General features: G+C 42.2%; 1 protein-coding gene across 4 annotated transcripts in view; it reads right to left on the reverse strand.

Moving 5' to 3' along the window:
• Nucleotides 1–2,161: 2,161 nt before the first annotated feature.
• The window catches only part of SESTD1 (SEC14 and spectrin domain containing 1), a 129,414-nt gene continuing 111,192 nt past the window's right edge, over nucleotides 2,162–20,383 (reverse strand). For all 4 annotated transcript variants that reach the window (XM_075933735.2, XM_075933734.2, XM_075933733.2 and 1 more), the window contains 7 exons: nucleotides 20,014–20,128; nucleotides 17,444–17,603; nucleotides 12,387–12,468; nucleotides 11,318–11,440; nucleotides 8,722–8,913; nucleotides 5,727–5,848; nucleotides 2,162–2,901 (listed from right to left, as the gene is read on the reverse strand). In XM_075933735.2, the coding sequence (XP_075789850.1) occupies nucleotides 2,772–2,901; nucleotides 5,727–5,848; nucleotides 8,722–8,913; nucleotides 11,318–11,440; nucleotides 12,387–12,468; nucleotides 17,444–17,603; nucleotides 20,014–20,128 (924 nt within the window). In that variant the 3' untranslated portion in view covers nucleotides 2,162–2,771. The remainder of the gene's footprint in view (nucleotides 2,902–5,726; nucleotides 5,849–8,721; nucleotides 8,914–11,317; nucleotides 11,441–12,386; nucleotides 12,469–17,443; nucleotides 17,604–20,013; nucleotides 20,129–20,383) is intronic.

Genomic DNA, 20,383 nt, shown 5'->3' on the forward strand with positions numbered 1-20,383 from the left:
CGCTGTTTTTCAGGAAGGTGGGCAAAGCCCCGAGCAGCCGCGAGAGCTAAGTATCCAAACTTGCCCCGTTCTGGCTGCGCTAAGCCCTGCACCACCGCCGAGAGTTTCCAGGAGGGGAGCGGGCTCCCCACCCCCCAGACTGCAGTAGTTATCGCGAGCAGGGGGGTGAGGGGCAACACTGCGGGACCAACCCGGCAGCACCCCAGCTGCTCTGCTCCACCACTTCCCCAAGTCCGCTGCCAGAGCACTGGATGCTGGACAATTGGGAGTTTTACTGTATATTAGATGTAGAAAACATCAAAAATATTTAAATAGATGGTATTCTTATTATTGTTTCACAGTGCGATTAATCGCAATTAATCATGATTAATTTTTTAATTGAGTGATTAATCGCAATTAATTTTTTAATTGCTTGACAGCCCTAGTGTTTACTATTTAGAAACCCCTCAACATTTGAATTGGTTTCCTTTGTAAATGTTGCTCTTTATCATTAATGTTGTATAAAGCCTCTGCCCAACACAAGTACAATGCAAATGTTAAGTTCTGCTTTGTAATCTTTTGAACCCTGTAACATTCCACTATGTCCTTTTTTTAAACCAGTAGCTCTTATTACTGGTATAAATCTTTCGAATGCTATAACCTTTCATTATGAGAGAAAGAGATCAGAAGGATTCTTATGATTCAGCATGATCTCACTGTAGAAATTAGAATATAGGTTGTGTTGTAAAGAAAACATGATCATTAAAAGTTTGTACTAGCAGAACCTTTGTATTGGAAGTAGATCGATACCTTTTATGTGGAGAATTGTATCCCGTTTTCCATGTGTGAAACAATTGTGTAGTTCCTGGACGGGAGAGTGAATGAGTTTGGAATGTAACTGTTTGGAGAGAGAACTTGTAAGCCCAGCAGTTTCAGACTCCAGATGGCTAGGGAATGGGGACAAGGAGCTGGAAGACTTAGGGGTACCAAGATTCCATCGACTGGGCTCAATATAAGACAGACGAGTATAAGACATTATAGATGGCCTTTGAGTGGTAAGAGCAAGCATCTCTTTACAAACAAGACAGCCTTGAAATTACATTGGGAAGGAAGCACCAACATACTAATGTCAGAGTAAAGAATAATTCCCAGATAACAGATGTTAAACAGAACGGATGGTGATTAATTAAGAGCTGACAAAGCAAAATGTATAGACTTGAATGGGAGAAAAAATGGGGTGTCTTGCATGAATCTCAGGGTCTCGTTTTGTCAAGATCAGAGCATCGGTTCAGACCGAGAGAAGCCCCTGGGTCCTCTCCTTGCATTTAACTCACCTGGCCAGTGAGTTCGCGTGAGCAACAGACTGGTAGCTTCACACACCTTGAAAACAGGTAGATCAACAAAAAATTTTTTTAAAAAAAGTGCAGCTGGGCTGTGAGACGATGACACAGAACACCTAAAACTGCAAGCTGACTTTTTTACATGCTGTCTTCAGGAAGGGTCAGATGAGAGAAAGGATACATGCTCTGGAAATGTGAGACTTTACTTTCCTGTATGTACATGATTGGTATATATCGATTAATTTTTGCTGGGTGTAATTATGTAGCCAAATTATGTAGAGAGTTGATTTTCTTTTAATCTGATTTCCTATTCTCAATCTTGTTTTATTACAATTCCAGTAGTTGTAGCTTGTTTGGGAATTCCATGCTGACCACTTCTAATGAAATAATCTTCAACCTCTAACAAGCAATATTGAAGGCGGCTGGAGTTCATACTGCTTAACATCCTCAATACAATGGGCATACACCATCCTCTCCTATTATAGGAATCAAAGAAATCTTAAATGTTTCCGGGAAAAGCTTTGTTAATGTTTTATCCTCTGTCTTGAGCACATAAGAGTCTGACATTATGGCACTGCTGATTTATCCCAGTTTTAAGAAAAAAAATCAGCCATCAAAAGCCAGATTGTAATATCCTGCTACCTTACTCCAGGAGTAGCTCCCCTGATGTCATTGTAACTACTCCTAAAGAAAGGCACTACTTGAGTAAGGGCATCACAATGTGACCCTTAAGAAAAATAATATGTTTTTTTGTCAACAGATCAAAATGTGGGTTTACCAGCTTTAAGTGTGTAATGGACAGTCTATCCACATTTGGGAAGATAAATCATAACCAATCTGTATCAGATTTTTAAAAGATGGTTTTTATTAAGCACAATCAGCTTTTAATAGATATCAATACAAGTAGGAAAACATCTGTAATGAATCTGATATATCAAAGATTTGATGGTCATGTTGCATACTGGAATAATAGAAATGATCATTTTTAAAGTATTACAAATTAAAATTATAGGGTCACCACTGTCTACACAAACAGGTAGCTTACCTACAGCCTAAAAATACTACATCACCAGCGGGTGGGGGTAAAGAGAGCCATTATGTCATATGTGGAACTTCTACATTCTGATTAGCACCATTCAAAGCTTATGTCAGCTGTTTAACTAAGAAGCAACTGACAGGTCAGGGTAAAGCTTTTACAGCAATTTTTCAGTGCAAGGTTTACAGTTCCTTTTGATAAGATACTTGGAATCTATGGTTTCATAGCATGTTAAATAATTATGGCTTGGCAGATGTACAGTGTTAAGATGTTCAGGAGCAATGTTTACTTTGAAAAAGATGAGGCTTTTATAAATGGCTATGAAATGCATTATATCAAATGCTGTAATATGCAGACGACATGCTGGGTTACAAACTGAAGTCTTGTTACAATCTGGTATTTAAGGGTTCAGTCTATTAGCTCTCTGGGGTAGTGGCTTCTGGTTGTCTCAGCTGCTGCTTTTTCAGGCTAACTAGCTTCATCTTCTCTCTAATGTGTTCTGCTGAAGAAGCCATGTCACTTGGGCTCCCAAAGTACTGCTCAGTACTATGGAGAAGAGAAAAAAAAGAAAAAGGTAAAACAGCATTAGAATTCTCATGGAAATACAAATACCCTCCTGAAGATTTGAAACAGCACAGAAATACAGGTTCTTTTCTGCTTGTGATTTTAAACGCCAACTTCAGTGGGCTTTACAGAAGTCCTCAAACTGTAATTTTGCTGTGACTGATAAGAAAATAAACCAAGGACAGAATGAGTATGGAGACTAAGCTGTCCTCCCAGTCACCAAAGCAGTTTTGGTCTACACTACGGCATTATTCTGAAATCCGCCCTCCCTTTGATTGAATTTATAAGCAGAGCTTCCGCACCACCTAGCACATTATTTCAAAATCGATAGCATGGTTTTTTTTTAGGGAACATTTTTCGAACAACACAACCGTCCCTGCAATAATGCGATTTCCCCGACTGGCCGGCCAGCTGCTGGCAGCTGCGAGGGGCTTCCCCTGGTGTTAGGATTGAAAGTTTTATTCTTTTTATATTTCTTATTTTAGGTATAATAATATAGTAGTAATGTAGCAATATAAGGCATATATTAACATAAATTTAATATTTTACAAATTTAGTCCTTTCAGTTGAAGGTCTATTTTCTTTGTTTTGAAGTTTAGTAAATGTTCTAAAGTAAAAAAACAGTTCTGGGTATTGTGGCTGTGTTAATAAGATTAGCGGAATTCTGCTAATGTTGAAGGCCAAGGCTTAATTGTTTAATTTACAACGCTTTTGCTTTGCCATGCAGATTGTAACCTCAGAGAGCTGTGTATGTAAGGAGTGTGAATGTGTCAAAGATAAGATGCAAAGTTACATGGCTTTAGAACCAGATGGCTAAAGAAGGGGATTGAGTGAGTATGGGCAAGGCCATAGCACAAGACAATCTGGCTGCAGAGGAGCCTTCTATAACCACCAGTGTTTACCCACTACTCACAAAAAGACTGGATAATTGGCAGATTGACAGCCTTAAAGCGGAGCAAGCACTCCGACAGGATGATTGATTACAGGATGAACCTTCAAGAGATGTTTTGGGAACACTCACATCAAAAAGATAACATTCCCGTCACAAGCTGACGGAGCGGGATCCATGGATTTTAACAGAGAAGAAGGATTATAAATAGCAGGGTGCTTTGCTATGGAACTAGATTGACACAGACTCTGGACTGGTAACTATGATATCATTTGGCAGGATGATGTATGCACGACGTGTTTTGTGTGTGCGTGTGCATGACTGAAAAGCATATGCAACTCTTGTATTCTCAATAAATGCGGCGTGCTGCCTTTTCCCCCCATAAAAGATCTCGTGTGCTTTGTTTAAGCATAACACTGCCTCCCTGCAAAGCGGTAGAGGTTCGCTGCTTGCCGTGCCATTTCCCGGCAACCCCGTCTGGCTGGATGCCTTGCTCCCTCTCCTCTGCCCCCCCACTTGAAGCCAGTGGCTGGGTTTCCCCAGCTGGCCAGTCGCCGGCAGCTGCGTGGGGCTTCCCCAATTTATTGATGAGTTTTAAGTGTTCATGAAAGTTAGCCAGTGAGTCCATTGGCGAGAGCCAGGCCTTACGCAAGCAAGAACAATGCCTGCTTTTCTGTATTTCTATTGCAGAAGTGTCTAACTGAAGCTTCACCTAAAGATAATTTGAAAACGTCCATTAGAGCCGAATGTGGCTACCTGCTAACTCAGCAGCACTTCTCAGGAAGAGAACATTTCACTCAAGCTCCAAGTCAAGCACTCAAGCCTGTAGCTCAACGTAGGAGTGCTTTGTATGCAGTCCTAGTCACTATTGAGAGCGTATATGAAAATAAAGAATACAGTTGAAAGCAGCGGGCACATTATTTTCTGTTGCTGAGTGAACAAAATGCAGCAATTTCAAGTGATCCATCAGTCGCCATCCAGTCCCAACTTTTGGCAGTTAGAGGGTAAAGGGCCCAGAACACAGTATTCTGTCCCTAGCCATCTTGGCTGATATCCACTGAGATGAACCGGTCTTCCATGAATTTACCTAATTCTTTTTTGAACCCAGTTATACTTTTGGCAGTCACAATATCCCATGGCAATGAATATCAGACGTTAACTGTATTTCTCTGAAGGAGTGCTTCCTTCTGTTTGCTATACACCTGCTGCCTATTCATTTCATCAGGTGCCCCATAATTCTTGTGATACATGGATGATTAAATAACACTTCCCTATTCACTTTTACATAATATTAATGATTGTATAGACCTCTATCATATTCTTCTAAATCTTTTATAAGATGAATGCTCCCAGTCTCTCATATCTCTTCTCTTTGCTGTACTTTTCCCAGTATATCTTTTTTGAGATGGGGCAATCAGAACTGTACAGTGTTCAAGACATGGGTAGATTATGGACTTATACAGTGGCATAATATTTTCTGTTATTATCTATCCCTTTAGCAATGGTTCCTTATATTTTGCCATCTACTGCTTCTCAGATGTTTACAAATATCTATTTTATGATGACTCCAAGATATTTTTCTTGAGTGATAAGTCATGAAATTGAAACCCCATAATTTTTTTCCCTATATCTGCAATTATTTTGCAACATGTGCTTTATTCTGCACTTCTACACTGAATTTCATTTTGCTACCCAGTCACCTAGTTTATTGAGATCCCTTTCTAACACTTTGTAATCAGCTCTGGATATAACTGTTTTGAGTAATTTTGTATCTGCAAATTTTGCCAACTCACTGTACATCCTCCATTTCACATAATTTATAAACATCAACAACATTCTAATAACCTCTGCCTATGATACCACTGCGAAGCTTTAACAAAAGCATACTGAAGTAGTATTACAACAGTATGTCCCATACCCATCAGGATAAACTACAGGCACTGTTAGTCTGTCCAATATTGATTTCCCAACTGCTTCAATTTCATCAAATTGCTCCATTTCATTAATGTCTTCAGGCTGCTCTGGAAATTCTTGTAAAATCTGTAATAAACAATACAAAAATGTAAAAGAAACGAGAGCAGACTGCAGCAAGCTTCTGAAGAGATGTTAACCAGCATAGTTAATGCATCTTCATGTACACATTTATTTAAGATCAACCTGTAACAATCAAAGCACAGGTTGGACCTCGGCAGCTCAAAACCAGAGTTTGCCGGACCAGGGGAGGTCAAGGCTCCCACCTTACCTGTCACCCTTCCAGCCCTGGTCATTGGGATCCACGCCCCGTTGCACCAGCCCTGCTGTCACCAGCCCCAGCCAGGGCTGCGCTCCCTGCCACGTCGGCTCTGCTGCCACCTGCCCCAGCCTGTACTCCCCACTGCGCTAGCCCTGCTGCATTCCCTGTCGCAATGGGGCTGCATAACACACTGTGCTGGCCTGAGCTCCTGACCACTGGCTTGGCAAAGGCTCCCAGAGCTGCTGCTGCTGGTGGTGGTGCTTTGCGCCTGGTCCTGGCCGCCCCTGCTCCCAGCCAGGGTCTCTGGTCCAGAAATAGCCATGGTTCTGCCGGACCATGGATATCGCCAGACCAGAGAGTGCTGGAGGTTCAACCTGTATATTTAGAAAAATATAAACCCATGTTGCAAGATAGCCCAGGCTGCTACACTGAGTACCAATACATTTTACATCTCTGCTAAGTAGCTGCAAACACATAAATAAATACAATCACAATTAATTGCCACCAGGAATTCTAACAATTAATTCAAATGCATACCAAAATAATCTGTATCAGCAAACAAGCCAAACAGCTATTTGAAATACAGGCAGTCTCCGACTTACGTGGATCCGACTTATGTCGGATCCCTAGATACGAACGGGGTGAGGCAACTCCCGCACATGCGCAGCAGCATTCCCGGGGCTCACTCACCTGGGTCCTAGGATCCTCCTTCTCCTCGGGCCGGCTCCGACTGGGGTCCCGCAGAGCTGCCGGGCAGAGGAAAAGTGCCTCCCCATGCCCGCTGCCCCCTCCCCTGAGCAACAGGCTGCCGAACAGCAGACAAAAGCAGCCTCTCTGCCCCTCCTCCCCTCTATACATGCAGGGCTCCCTGAGCGGAGCGCAGCAGCGTCCCCGGGGCTCGCTCACCTGGGTCCTAGAATCCACCTCCTCCTCCTCTTCGGCCGGCTCCAACTGGCCTCTGCCTGCAGCAGCTGGCCACAGGGACAGGGATCCCGCAGAGCTGCCGGGCAGAGGAAAAGTGCCTCCCCACGCCCGCTGCCCCCCCCCTGCGGCCTCGCATCCTGCACGCCTCCCCCTCCTCCCCTGCCAGCAACAGGCTGCCCCCTCCCCTGAGCAACAGGCTGCCGAACAGCAGACAAAAGCAGCCTCTCTGCCCCTCCTCCCCCTATACATGCTGGGCTCCCTGGGCAAACAAAGACTCCACCAAAACAAACAAAGTGCTGGCCTCATTGTGTTAGCAAAAAAAGGACCCTCCTCCTAGAACCCTGGGTGGTGTGTGGAAATAAAGCTATTAGCTCAAAGCATGGTGCAGAGCTGTTTGGTATTTGATGAGTTACTCCTTTAGTCCTGAGTTTGTCACAGGGACAGAAATAGATGTGAAATCTTCTGAACAGGGGAACAGACAGCAAAACAAACATTAGAGGGGAGTTAACCTTTCCCTATGCTATCCAAAACTAAAAAAAATGTTTTGCTAGAGTTTCCTCTACAATATGTACCAGTTCCGACTTACATACAAATTCAACTTAAGAACAAACCTACAGTCCCTATCTTGTACGTAACCCGGGGACTGCCTGTACAAGAGTACCTGATTAATAAAGAGGACACTCAAATTATTCTTGAGAACTCCAATCTGTTTTTCCAGACACTACATACTAGTGCAAAGTTCAACCGATATAAAAGGATTAAAACATATGACCTTATGAATTGGTACATTGGATCTGATACATTGGATACTATATTTAACACTATATAGTCACTTAAATCCAAAGTAATCCTCTTCCTTTTATGGTAAAGTTTGAGCAACAGAGGTATATGTGAAAAATATGCCACCAAACTAGCAAAGCTGCATTCCTAATTTATCAATTGAATTGGTAGACAGTATGGGTAGTTACAATGCAAGGTTCTTCATGCTGTCCCACCTATATAACACGTCATAATTGTAGGAGGACCACTTTTGTGGATAAGAAAGTAATTCTCCCTGTATATCCGTTCTCTTTTTACTTAGACTACCTACAAATGTGTCAGCGAATTATTTCCAGTTATAAAAACGTTTTTATGATATGGACAAGCTTCCATTAAGAGCTGGACTGAGATAGTCAATTCATTTACCAGCCACTGAACTCTTCTCAATTATAATCAGACACTACTGACCTAATATTTGATCTGAATTTGACAGCATTGGCACAAGACCTGGAAGCCCATTATCAATCTCCTGACCTTCACATTACCCTTAAATCCAAAATGATTTCTAACCAAAAAACAATTATTTGATTTAACTTTGCAACAGGACCGTGCTTCAATATTAATTTGAATGTATGCATTTATGGTATCTTCTACTGACTATCATAAACCATGCTTTGTTGATTATACAACCTTCTCATGCCAATATGTTCAAATAATAAGTAATTTAAAGCTAAGGAATTATGCCAATCAAATGGAAGAAACCATGATTTACATTTATGACAGTTTTATGGGATTTATTTTACATTTTAAATAGCTGAATTATAAAATATATTTTCAATACAGAAAATGCTATTTAATTTCTTTGTAAAATTTAGAAAGCAAATAATCAGAATCTGATTGCAGTCCAATAAATACACAGCAAGATTTAATTTACATATTTATTTTTCATTTTACTTAAACTAAAATAGAATAAGTTTTTCTTTCGAAAGCCTCTCACCTTTTCAGCATTTGAATGAAATGCAACAGCCATTTCCAACCGGTGTACTCTCTCTTCAGAAGTTATTGTAAACTGTTTCCATACTCTGTTCAGTCTCGGAAGTGTGTCTCCTGAGGACCTAGAAGTGCATCGCAGAGACTGGCAAAGCACAACTGTAGCCTGTAGTAACTGTCTCCCATAATCATAAGTACTCTGCAAAGAAAAAACAGAGTATATGCAAAATACTATTTTCAGCTTCAGAACAGACAATTTCCAATAATACAAACAAATATGCAAGAGAGGAATTCACTTAGGACAGGGGTTCCCAAACTTTTTGACACGGGTGCCAGTAAATCCATTCACAAGCTTTTGGAGGACTGGTAACATTCATTTGCCTATTTGCATATTCATTAAGCAAATGATGAATATGCAAATAAGTTGTTTCTGGTCCTCCCAAAGCCCCCACTGCCAGCTTTAGCAAAGCTTTTGATACAGTCACCCACAATATTTTTGCCAGCAAGTTATGGGAATTTGGATTGGATAAATGGACTGTAAGATGGATAGAAAGCTGGCTAGACCATGGTTTCCCAAATGTTTTACTTTAGTTGGAACCCAGTTTTTTTCAGTACTGTTTATAGCAGCCCAAAAATATAAACGCATATAAAAAAGAATAAAAAATGAATACATTTTCACTGTTTCACCGGGCTGCATCCTCCGCCCAGCCCGGGCCAGGACTTGGGGAACCCGGCGCGACATGGGCACTCCGGGAGCCCGGAACATCTGGCTGCATCCTCCGCTCAGCAGGGGCCAGTGCTTGGGAGACCTGGTGCCACACGGGCACTCCAGGAGGTGGGAGCAGGAGCAGGAGCAGATTGGGGGTAGGGTATCTGGCTAGGAGGGAGGGTGCAAGGAGGGGACTTGGGTAGGAGTTGGACCTCCCTGGTCTGGCACCCTCTGGACCTGACTGGTCCCAGATGAGTGATTTTTTGGACCAGGGGAGGTCATTTCAGGGCTCCTGGTTCTCCCCCTCCCCACTAGGCTTCTTTGTACCTCCCTCCCCTGCAACTCAACTGAGCTGCCTACCCTTGCTGGTTCCCTGCACCTCCCCCAAAACCATCCCCCACAATCCAAGGGAGTGCAGCACCAGTTCCCTGCAGCCCCTCACAGCCCAGCTGAGCTGCCCTTCTGTTCCCTATGCCTTCCCTTATCCACTCAGCCCAGTTGAGCCCCGCACTGGTTCCCTGCATGCCTCCCTCACAGCACAGCTGAGCCCCGTTTCCCTGCACCTCCCCCCAAGCCTGGCAGAACTGCTAAGCCCAGCTCTGATTTCCTGCCCCTCCCTCCCCTTGAGTCTAGCCCCGGGTTCCTGGCACCTCCCTCCTCCTGCAGCCAAACTGAGCTCTGAGCTCCGCCCCCACCCCCACAGCCTAGCCAAGCATCCTGCACCTCCCCCACCCCTGCAGCCCAGTCTGGCACTTTCCTAGCGTGGCACCTGGGGGCAACTGGCCCCCCTTCTTATCCGCTCGCTACGCCTCTGCCGGGAGCCCAGAACATCCGGCTGCCTCCTCCGCCCAGCCTGGCCCAGGGCTTAGGGAACCAGGCACCACACGGGCACTCCGGGAGCCCCGAACACCCCTGCAGCCACGTTGAGGCCTGGTATTTTTTTCCCACGGACCGGTATAGGTCCGCGGCCCATAGTTTTGGAAACGCTGACTTAGGGCGTGTCTACACGAGGAAATTAGTTAGAAAAACTATCACCCTTGACTTAGAGCCCCAAGCAGCAATGAGGAGTAATTACTTGGAATTATTCTGGAGACTAATTATTTCAAAATAGCAACAGCTGAGTGCCACACTACCACTATTTCTAAATAACTATTATATTATGTTATTATATTTACTACATTATTCTATTAATTATTTATTACATTATTCCTCAAGGAAAGCAGGAGTTATTATTTTGAAATAACTAGCCCCTTATTTCAAAATAATGGGTTTGGTAGTGTGGACACACAGTTTGTCATTTCAAAATAGCTTCCTAGCGTAGACTTAGATATAATTCCACAGCGCATGCTTGCACTGATCTGATTCAGTAAAAACATCATTTACAAATTAGTAAAAACATCATTTACAAATTAGTTTACTAAGTAAATACCTATATTTGTTTTGGGGGTTTTATTTTAGGCCCATTCTACATCAATGTGAGAGATGCTTTTGAGATACAATGTAGTTTCTCAATCTCCGGTTACCTCTATCCTGGAACCAGACATGAAACTCACATTTCTTGCACTGTAGTGCAGAACCGTACAAACACACCAGATGGTTGGCCCATATTTCTGCTACATTAGTCGCAATGACTTCAGAATTCATTAGGAAAACAGTCCCACACATCTCCCTCTTCTTTTTAAATCAATACCAACCTTCTTTTATACTCTGCACTTCCTGTGCCCGCATCTACGAAGGTCGTAAGACTGCCAGAAACAATATGGGCATTGTAGGTTTTATATCTTTGAACAGTTAACAATGGAAACTCTACTACAGTGCCCCAGATTTACAGCAAAAAGCTGCTCATAGATATGCAAAAAATGAGTTCCTAGAATAAAGGTAATTCACTACTCACCTGTGCAACATCAACAAACTTTCGATGCTTTTCCAACAAAACTTTGGTTTCTTGAGCATCATCTCCCAACCTGATATGGGTCTTGAGCAGAGCATCCAACAGTTCACTTAACCATTCTACCGCCTTGAAAAAGAGAAGTAATTTAGAAGAATAGAAACTGGCTCGATAGCTGATTAAAAAGAAAATCAAGTACACTGAGATGACTATAGAACTGAAATATTGCTTTGCAGTTGAAAACTCAGAAAAGGTTTCAGCTAAATCAGTATTCTTTTTATAACCCCCTTCTGATCTGTTATTTTTATTCATTGCTATAACCTTTGTGAATACTCTAAAGTAATTTACCCTTTGTGAATATTCTAAAGTAATTGAAAACAAAGTAAAAGTAAATTTAAAAATATCAAAAGAGAAAAATATATTTTAAAATTGAACAAAACGTTTGTCATTATATTTGCAGAAGGGGGTTCATGGTTCCAATATGGGCCGTGTATTAAAATGAATGATTTTATTAGTACATTTTAAAAAAGAGAATGGTAATTCAGGCATTTTTATTTACATTAAAATAAAACCTGACCTATGTCAGGTTTCATAAGCAAGATTTCCAGTTAAATTATATTTATCATAGAGAAAAGTTTGCATTTAGTACCAAGGAACAGTCTAAGTGAAGACCTATATGGTGGCCATGTTATAGAAGCCCTCAATATTTGTAGAGCCCAGCAAATCCGCAAGTATTTGCTTTATATTCACAGGTATCTGCATCCGCCGATGTGGATATCACAGCTCATTTTGGCAGATATATATGCGGATGCAGATACAAATTTTGTATCTAGAACCCTTCAAATTAGCAGATATCTGCTTTATACCCACGGGTATGTAGATGTGGATATTTGCAGCTCACTTTTGTGGATACAGATTTTGAATCCACGCAGAACTCTAAATATCTCGAAGGATTATGCCATCACAAGAGCACAGTTATGTTTAATCAATATACGTTTGCGAATATTTCGCACAGTCCAACCAATAAACTTGTCTAGAAATAGCAAAATTGTGAAGTTCTATAGCAAGCCCTTACCTGAGCAGCATCTTCTTCACATTTAAATAGCTGGACCATCTGAAGCATCTTTAGCCGTCGCACATCTACCATGTCCTCACACCTGAGGAAACCCAAACATTTAGGAATAACTGAAATAATAGCACAGAGAATCACCATTCAATACACTAAATATACCCTAGAAATGACAATTATGGTGTCACAATTTAAGCATTTTAAGTGTACAGCATCAAGAAGGCAGTTTTCTTTAAAAAAGTAATTATGCATGATTGTACCAGTGGCCTGGATTTTGCAATGAAGTCCAAAGAAACTTGCAGTAAATGCAGCTGAGCACTAAAAATGCTGATGTGTCCACAGTCACCTTCAAGACATTGTGATGAATAAGACTGGATAATGTGTAAAATGTATCTGCATTTCCCCACTTCACCATCTTTAGACAGCTACTATTTCAAATGGGACGGGGAACCTTTTTTAGGTCAGGGGTCACTGATCCCTAGAAAAATCAGTTGGGGGCTGCACACAAGTGAGAAGAAAAGTGAAAAGCCCCTGACTGAGAAGGAGACAGACACTCTCCACATTCCCATTACACACCAGAGCCTGGGGGCAGTGGATACAGGCTAGTAGATTCTGTGTGCTCCAGCCCTGCGGGTGGGTGGCTACAGGGCTGTGGCGCCAGCGCAGGCTCTCCAATGCTGAACCTTGGGAGCTGGATCCAGCCAAGCAGGGGCCGCATTTGGCCCCCGGTCTGAGATTCCCCACTCTTGATTTAAAAGGTTATAAGATAAATGTATCATCATAAAGAATCACAAAGACTTTGCAGATTAATTTGGATGATTTTCTTTGCTATAATTCTTGTTGGAAACCATTCAAAATGTAATTTACATAAAATGAATGCAGAAAGAAGATTGCTAAAATTCAACTTATGACATAATTAATTCATTTTCTACAGTCATGATATGAATATATTGGAAGCACTTTCCTGTCAACCACCACAGCTCAATATTATAATACATTAATCTAAATAATGAGTTCTCTCTCTGAATTTAAAAGGTAGTTTGTTTTTTTTAAACATAGAGGGAGAATCAGAATCTTACACAGTCCAGGAACAAATCCAGATAGTTAATCAAGATAGCAAGAGTTAGCTTTGTAAGTGACAAGATATGCACATGCACACATGTGTTTTTCAAACAGGTTTTGTAATTTCCATGAGCCTGCACAAGTACAATGTATTATAATTTTGAGCTTTGTTAAGTGTGCTCTGCAGTGCTGCAATGCTTACACTACGTAGCAACTACTGCAAAAGTGATAAAACGGGACTTTTAGATTTCAAGAATTTTAGCAATCTAGTCAAAATATCCCTTGAAATAAACATTCAACATTTATGAAACATCTGATAGGTTTAAGCAGCTAGTATTTTGCAATTCTTATTGTGTTACTCACACCTGGTTTGGACTACCAAGAATCTTAAAAAACTATTTACAATTAGCTATTGCAAACAAATCTTGCAATGGAAATGGGAAAATAGATTAAAAACTAATGCACTGTCTGACTTTACTTTGAACCTTATTGGTATTCAGGCCAACTAAAGGACTTTTAGTCATACAAGTAGTTCCTTTGTGCATACCAATCAGAGAGGAGAAAATTCACATTTAACTCTTACTCATACTGTTTTTTCTTTGGAAAAAATGCCAGTAATATTATAGGATGAGGCATTTTTTGTTACAGAAGCTAATGTACCTGAGCCAGAAAAATGTGTTATTGAGGTGAGATGTGTATTTTCAGAGATTAGTTTTTGGGCATTTCATTTTCCCTAGTAAAAGCTGTGCAAATTAGGTAGAAATCTAACTGTCCAAACTTCTTTTCTGTCTGGTAGAAACTACAATACTAACAATAATGAAAAAGTGTGGATTATATTTAGTTCTGATGGTCTGAGTTGCAATTATTTTAACAAATTTGCATGCCATATCTATATTAAGGATATCATTTGTCAACATGAATTCAAAACAAAATTCTTCAAAGATTGTTATGGCTAGTGCAGTTATAGGGCACCTAGGACTTCTTGACAGATGAGAAAACATCCCAGGGCTATATTTAAGTCCCATTCAAAATACACTTCCGTAAAACGTAACGAAAAAAATCATAGTTGAGAACAGCTGCTGTCACGTCAACAAATCTACTAAGCTGAATGGATTCATCAGGTGGAAAATCCTCCCTGAAGAAAGGTTTAAAGACAGGTTTGCCTTCAAACTTTATTTGGAAGAGAGGAGGAATAGCTTAGCGGTTTGAGCATTGGCCTGCTACACCCATCGTTGAGAGCTCAATCCTTGAGGGGATCATTTTGGGATCTGGGGCAAATCTGGTATGGTACTTTGTCCTGCCCTGAGGGCAGGGGACTAGACTCAAATGACCTCTCAAGGTCCCTTCCTGTTGTATGATATATATATATATATATATATATATATATATATATATATGGAGATATACCTATTATCAGTGGGCATCTTAACAGAGACTTTTTTGTGGACAAACACCTCTTCATCTCACACACTAGTGATCACCCAGACCAACTGAGGATCATGCAACACAAACCACCTCCTCTCCAACAGGAGATGACGTGGCAACTACAACAACTGCATCAGTGGAAATAAAATATTAGGAAAAGAACATTCTAACACAATAAGGCACTGATTCAGGAAGATACTTAAGCACATCCTTTTAAGCACTTGCTTAACTTTAAATCAGTGGGACTTAGGCGCAGTTAAATAACTGGCTGCGTGCACTTCCAAACAGGAATACTCTAGTGAATTGAGACCTCCCCTCGGAAATTTAAACGTGAGAGGGAGGGGAAGTGATTAAGGACACAGGAGTGACGATGTGCTTTCATAAGAGCACAACAGGCATGTCTGTTGCTTCCCAGCTTCCTCTCCATTGTGGTTGTCCCAATCCCACCCCCCTCATCTGCATATGTTCTAAGTGGATAATTTGTTATTGCCTCAGGCCGTGTTTATACTACACCCCTCTGTCGGCAGAGGGATGTAAATGAAGCACTTCGAAAGTGCAAATGAAGCAGGGATTTAAATATCCTGTACTTCATTTGCATGGTGCATCATGTCGAAGTTTGGGTGCCCTGACAGATTCATCTTGATGGTACGTCAGTTCCACGACGGCATGACGGCTCGTGTTCTGGATGATGGAGAAGCTTCAGAGGCCTTTTCCGTCACAAACGGCGTCAAGCAAGGGTGTGTGCTGGCACCAACCCTGTTCAGCATAATGTTTTCAGCCATGGGAATCAGACTGAGATACAGGACCGATGGGAAACTGTTTAACCTGCGAAGACTCCAGGCTGTCACCAAGATAAAGGAGACTGTGCTACGAGATCTCCTTTTTGCTGACGACTGCGCCCTGAATGCTGGATCAGAGCAGGAAATGCAAGCCAGCATGGACAAATTCGCAGCAGCATGCGACAACTTCGGCCTTCTCATCAACACAAAGCAAACCAAAGTGATGCACCAGCCAGCTCCGAAAGCTCAACATCAAGTGCCCACCATCACAGTGAAGGGACAAAAGCTGCAAGCAGTGGACCAATTTACATATCTTGGCAGCACCCTCTCCCGCGCAGTGACAATTGACATCGAGGTCAACTGCAGAGTCGTCAAGGCAAGCTCTGCATTCGGCAGACTGCTGACCAAAGTGTGGGACCGCCGTGGAATAAGCCTTGCTACAAAGCTTAAAGTCTATCGAGCAGTAGTGTTAACTACCCTGATGTACGCCAGTGAGACTTGGACTGTATACAGAAGGCACGCTAGGCAACTGAACCACTTCCACACGATTTGCCTCCGCAGACTTCTGAGGATCCGGTGGCAGGATAAGGTGCCAGACACAGAAGTCCTTTCTAGAGCAGGCCTGCTGTCAGTTTACACCCTGCTGATGAAAGCTCAGACACGCTGGGCAGGCCATGTTGCAAGGATGCCAGATCATCGCATCCCTAAACAGCTCTTCTATGGTGAGCTGTTTCAAGGGAAGCGATCGCACGGGGGACAAAAGAAGCGATACAAAGATACGCTTAAAGCCTCTCTCAAGTCCCTGTATATTGACACCACCTCCTAGGAGACCCTGGCACAAGACCGATCAACATGGCACACGCTGATCTACCAAGGCTGTCAAACATCTGAAGCCAGAAGGACAACCATAGCACAAGAGAAGCGAGCGCTCCGTAAAGCCAGAGTTGCAAAAGCTGCAACAGTGGTGCCTACACATGTCTGCCCGACATGTGGCAGAACATTCCGTGCCCGTATCGGCCTTATCAGCCATTTGCGGACACACCGTGGACAGTCCACAACCCGTTAGATGTCAAGGTCCTCTTCGAATATGATGGATGAACAACAACAACAACACTTCATTTGCATAATCACATCACGGCGCTGTTTCAAACAAGCACCATGTCACAAGTGAAATCACAGTTAAGACATGGGTTTTTTGACAACGAGGCGATCTTTCGAAAGATCTTGTACTCCTCAAAAATCACCCTGTTGTTGAAAAAAATAGGTCTAAACTGTGGTTTCACTTTCGACATGGCGCTGGTTCGAAACAGCTCCATGATGTGATTATGCAAATGAAGTGTGGGATATTTAAATCCCCGCTTCATTTGCACTTTTGAAGTGCTTCATTTTCAGCCCTCTGCCGACAGAGAGGTGTAGTTTAGATGTAGCCTCAGTGTCTGGTAGTGCCTACAAGAGATCATACACTGTTCCCATATCACTATTTGTGAGCAATGTATGTTCACTCACATCTAAGTATAGGAACAGAAGGGAGCACATGGCCTTATGTACCATCCTCTCTGCTTCATCCAGCCCTGCAATGTACCCATCTTTGGGTTTAGAAGTAGGCCACAACAGTTCTAGGGGAAGAAGAAAATTAAACTTCTCTCTCATTTAAATGGAATGTGAGATTCCTTTTGAGCTGCATAAATTAGGATTTCACCATCATCCCAGGGCTGAGTCCCATATAAATGAGGGTCTGATGTAAAATAGCATCAGTTTTCTTTCTAAAAATGAGTTTTAAAAAAGTGTTATTATTACCGTTGCTTTCTAAGCTGCATATCTTCCATCACACCCTGGATGTGGTCCACATTTTCTTTGTTTTCTATGGTTACATCTTTTCCATAGGCCCAGGACGCTTGGTTAGATATCTGATCAAGAAGACCCTGGCCTTTTTCACGCAAACCTTGCAGGCCTAAGTCTAAAACGAAAATAAAAGAAAATAAACCAAATTGCTGCTTAAATCTGGTTAGTTCTCCCCATTCTTTGAACTCTCTCAACTTTTTCACCATCCTTGAATATCCTTCTTGAAGTGTGGACACCAGGACTGACCACAGTACTCCAGGAGTAGTTGCACCAGTGCCAATTATAGAGATAATATAACCTTTGTACTCCTCCTTTGTATTTGATATTCCTCTATTAATACAGCCAAGGACTGCATTAGCCCTTGTTGGCCACGGTGTCACAATGGGAACTCATGTTCAGCTGATTATCCACCATGACCGCTGCATCTTTTTCAGAGCAACTGCTCGCAGGATGGAATCCTGTGGATTTTTATGTATGGCTGGCATGTTTGTTCTTAGTTGTATGGCCTGACATTTTGGTTGTACTGAAACATATTGATCGAGAGCATCAATTAGATGTAACATTCTATAATATTTACAGAATGCTAGGGAAAAAGTATTTGTCTCTATTTATTTAATTTTTACTTGCTGGACCAAAAAATTACTGTGTTCCCAGAAAATATGAGAATTGATAGACAGTTATAGTTGTTTCAACATATACATAGGTAATTAATGCATACAATCTTCAACATAAACTATATGATGTTGTAAATGTGTAACTGATGAAGCACTGCGCTGCTCCAGCCAATTGGTGTGGAGTCCTGACTGTCAGGCCTGCTGTGGACAGGGGGTTGCTCTGGCCTGCTGCACCACGGCCATGGGCAGTGGACTGCTCCAGCTGGCTGGTTAACTGAAGAAATGTAAAATCCCAAGTAATTAGTTAACTGGTTAAATGTTAAGTTAAACCAGTTAACTGATTAAATGGGAAGTGGGCAGGTTAGAGCAGCCCTCTGGGCAGAGGCTGCTGAGGGCAGGCTGGAACACCCCTGCCTGCAGCATGCTTGGGCAGGACCCAGCAGAGATGGGGGCTGCTACAGCCCAGCTGGAGCATCCCCTACCTCCCACCAGTAGCAGGCTGCCCCAGTCCTCACCAGTTAACTGGTTAACCTCCTACATTCTTTGGATACTGCAGTATGAATAAAAATATTTCAGTGCTTCCCCTTAAAGTCAGTGCTTGTTGTTAAAGCTACAGCAGAAAACATTTATTTTATGTCATTTTAATATAGTGCATGTTTGGGGTAAACCTAATATAAATTGCTGCACATTTGCAATAACTTTTAAAATTTAGTTACTTCAGCTATTTCAATTTTAATACATCTTTTAATTCCATAGTCTCTCTTCCAACCTACTGCCCTTTCCCTTATGATAAAGCCTAACATTATGGCATATGGAGTCTGTAAAAAAAATTAATTACAAGTTTTATCACTGCAAGCATCCTGGGACTGGGTAGGCAGAACATAACTCCTTTCAGAGTTTAGTTAATTCATACAGAATTCTCTCCTGGGGAACAGGAGTCTCATCTTCCTCCAAGGAGATTAGGACATAACTCTTACAATAAAGTCCTGTTCTCCTGCCAGGGGTGGGGAAAGCGGTGCAGTCCAAGGTTCAAACTCTAGGTTTCTTGTCAAATGTAAATACGGTAACCACACTTTTCATTTGTGTGCGTATTATTCATATACTTTTTCATATAAAGTAATTACAGAACATGGCACAGCCAAATATGACAAACATGCATTATAGAACGCAGGTTTTAGTGCTGGAGAGAGGTGATCTTCTACATAACCCGGGTCTCAATTTCTCAGCCCACAGACTATCCCAGGCCAGAGCAGTTGCCAATCCAGCTCAGAAGTCACAGTGTGCTAGGGAGGAGGGGGAACTGTCCATTCCTGTCCCCCAAACCCTGTCCTTTCCCCACCCACCCCTGATGGGTGCATACTGGGGGATTCCTGAGTGGGGGGAGGGCTGGCACTGAGCAGCAGCAGCAGTCATGTCTCCTGTACTCCCCATGGTGGCAGGAACCATAGGGAAACAGAGGAAGTGCGTTCACCGAGTGTACTCCACTTCCCCAGGACTCCCACTGCCACAGGAAGTGCAGGGGGCCCCAACTGCTGCTGCTGCCTCGCAATAGACCCCCTCCCATAATCCTTGAGGCCGTATTCCTTGGGAGATGGGGTGCCATGTGGGCAGAGGATGAGGAGATGGCGGAAAGAGGCAAAACATGGGGAATGGGAACAAGCAATCCCCTCCCCGTCCGAATAATGGGCTTGATTGCACAACTGGCCAGGGGGTTGGCCTGCAAGTCAGGAGTTTGAGACCCCTGATATATAAAAAGGGGGTGAAAGAGTATAAAGGAAGAACTGATCAAAAGGGAAAATAGTTTAATACATTAAGTGAAAATTGAGAGTATTGTCCTCAGCATTTATCCCTTTCAGGTAGTTCATCCACTACTATTTATATATTTCTGCATTTCAGTAATTTTCTGCTTACCAACACTTTTCAGCTTCTCTTCAAGCAATTTTAAAGTTTGCTGAATTGATGCTCCATCAGCTGGTGCTACATCTACACACAACATCCCTAATAAGCCATCTAACTGCTGAGACAACTGAAACAGAGAGGAATAAAGATAAAACTCTATATTTGATAAAGTAGCCATTCTTTGTAATGATACAATTCAATTACAACTAATATGTAAAAGACGTATAAGCACTCTCAATATTGCCAAGCCCAAGTGTTCCAGAATCATGAGCTTAATTTAAAAATAATCCCCGCCCCAAATTTTGAGGTTTCTTGGCCTTCTGAGCCTTTGGAGTTCATTTACATCAAGTCTTCAAGCTTTTCTCCATATCCATGAAAGCTA

This window comes from Pelodiscus sinensis, chromosome 7 (assembly GCF_052426305.1).
Source record: "Pelodiscus sinensis isolate ZL-2025 chromosome 7, ASM5242630v1, whole genome shotgun sequence".
Classification (NCBI taxonomy): Eukaryota; Metazoa; Chordata; order Testudines; family Trionychidae; genus Pelodiscus; species Pelodiscus sinensis.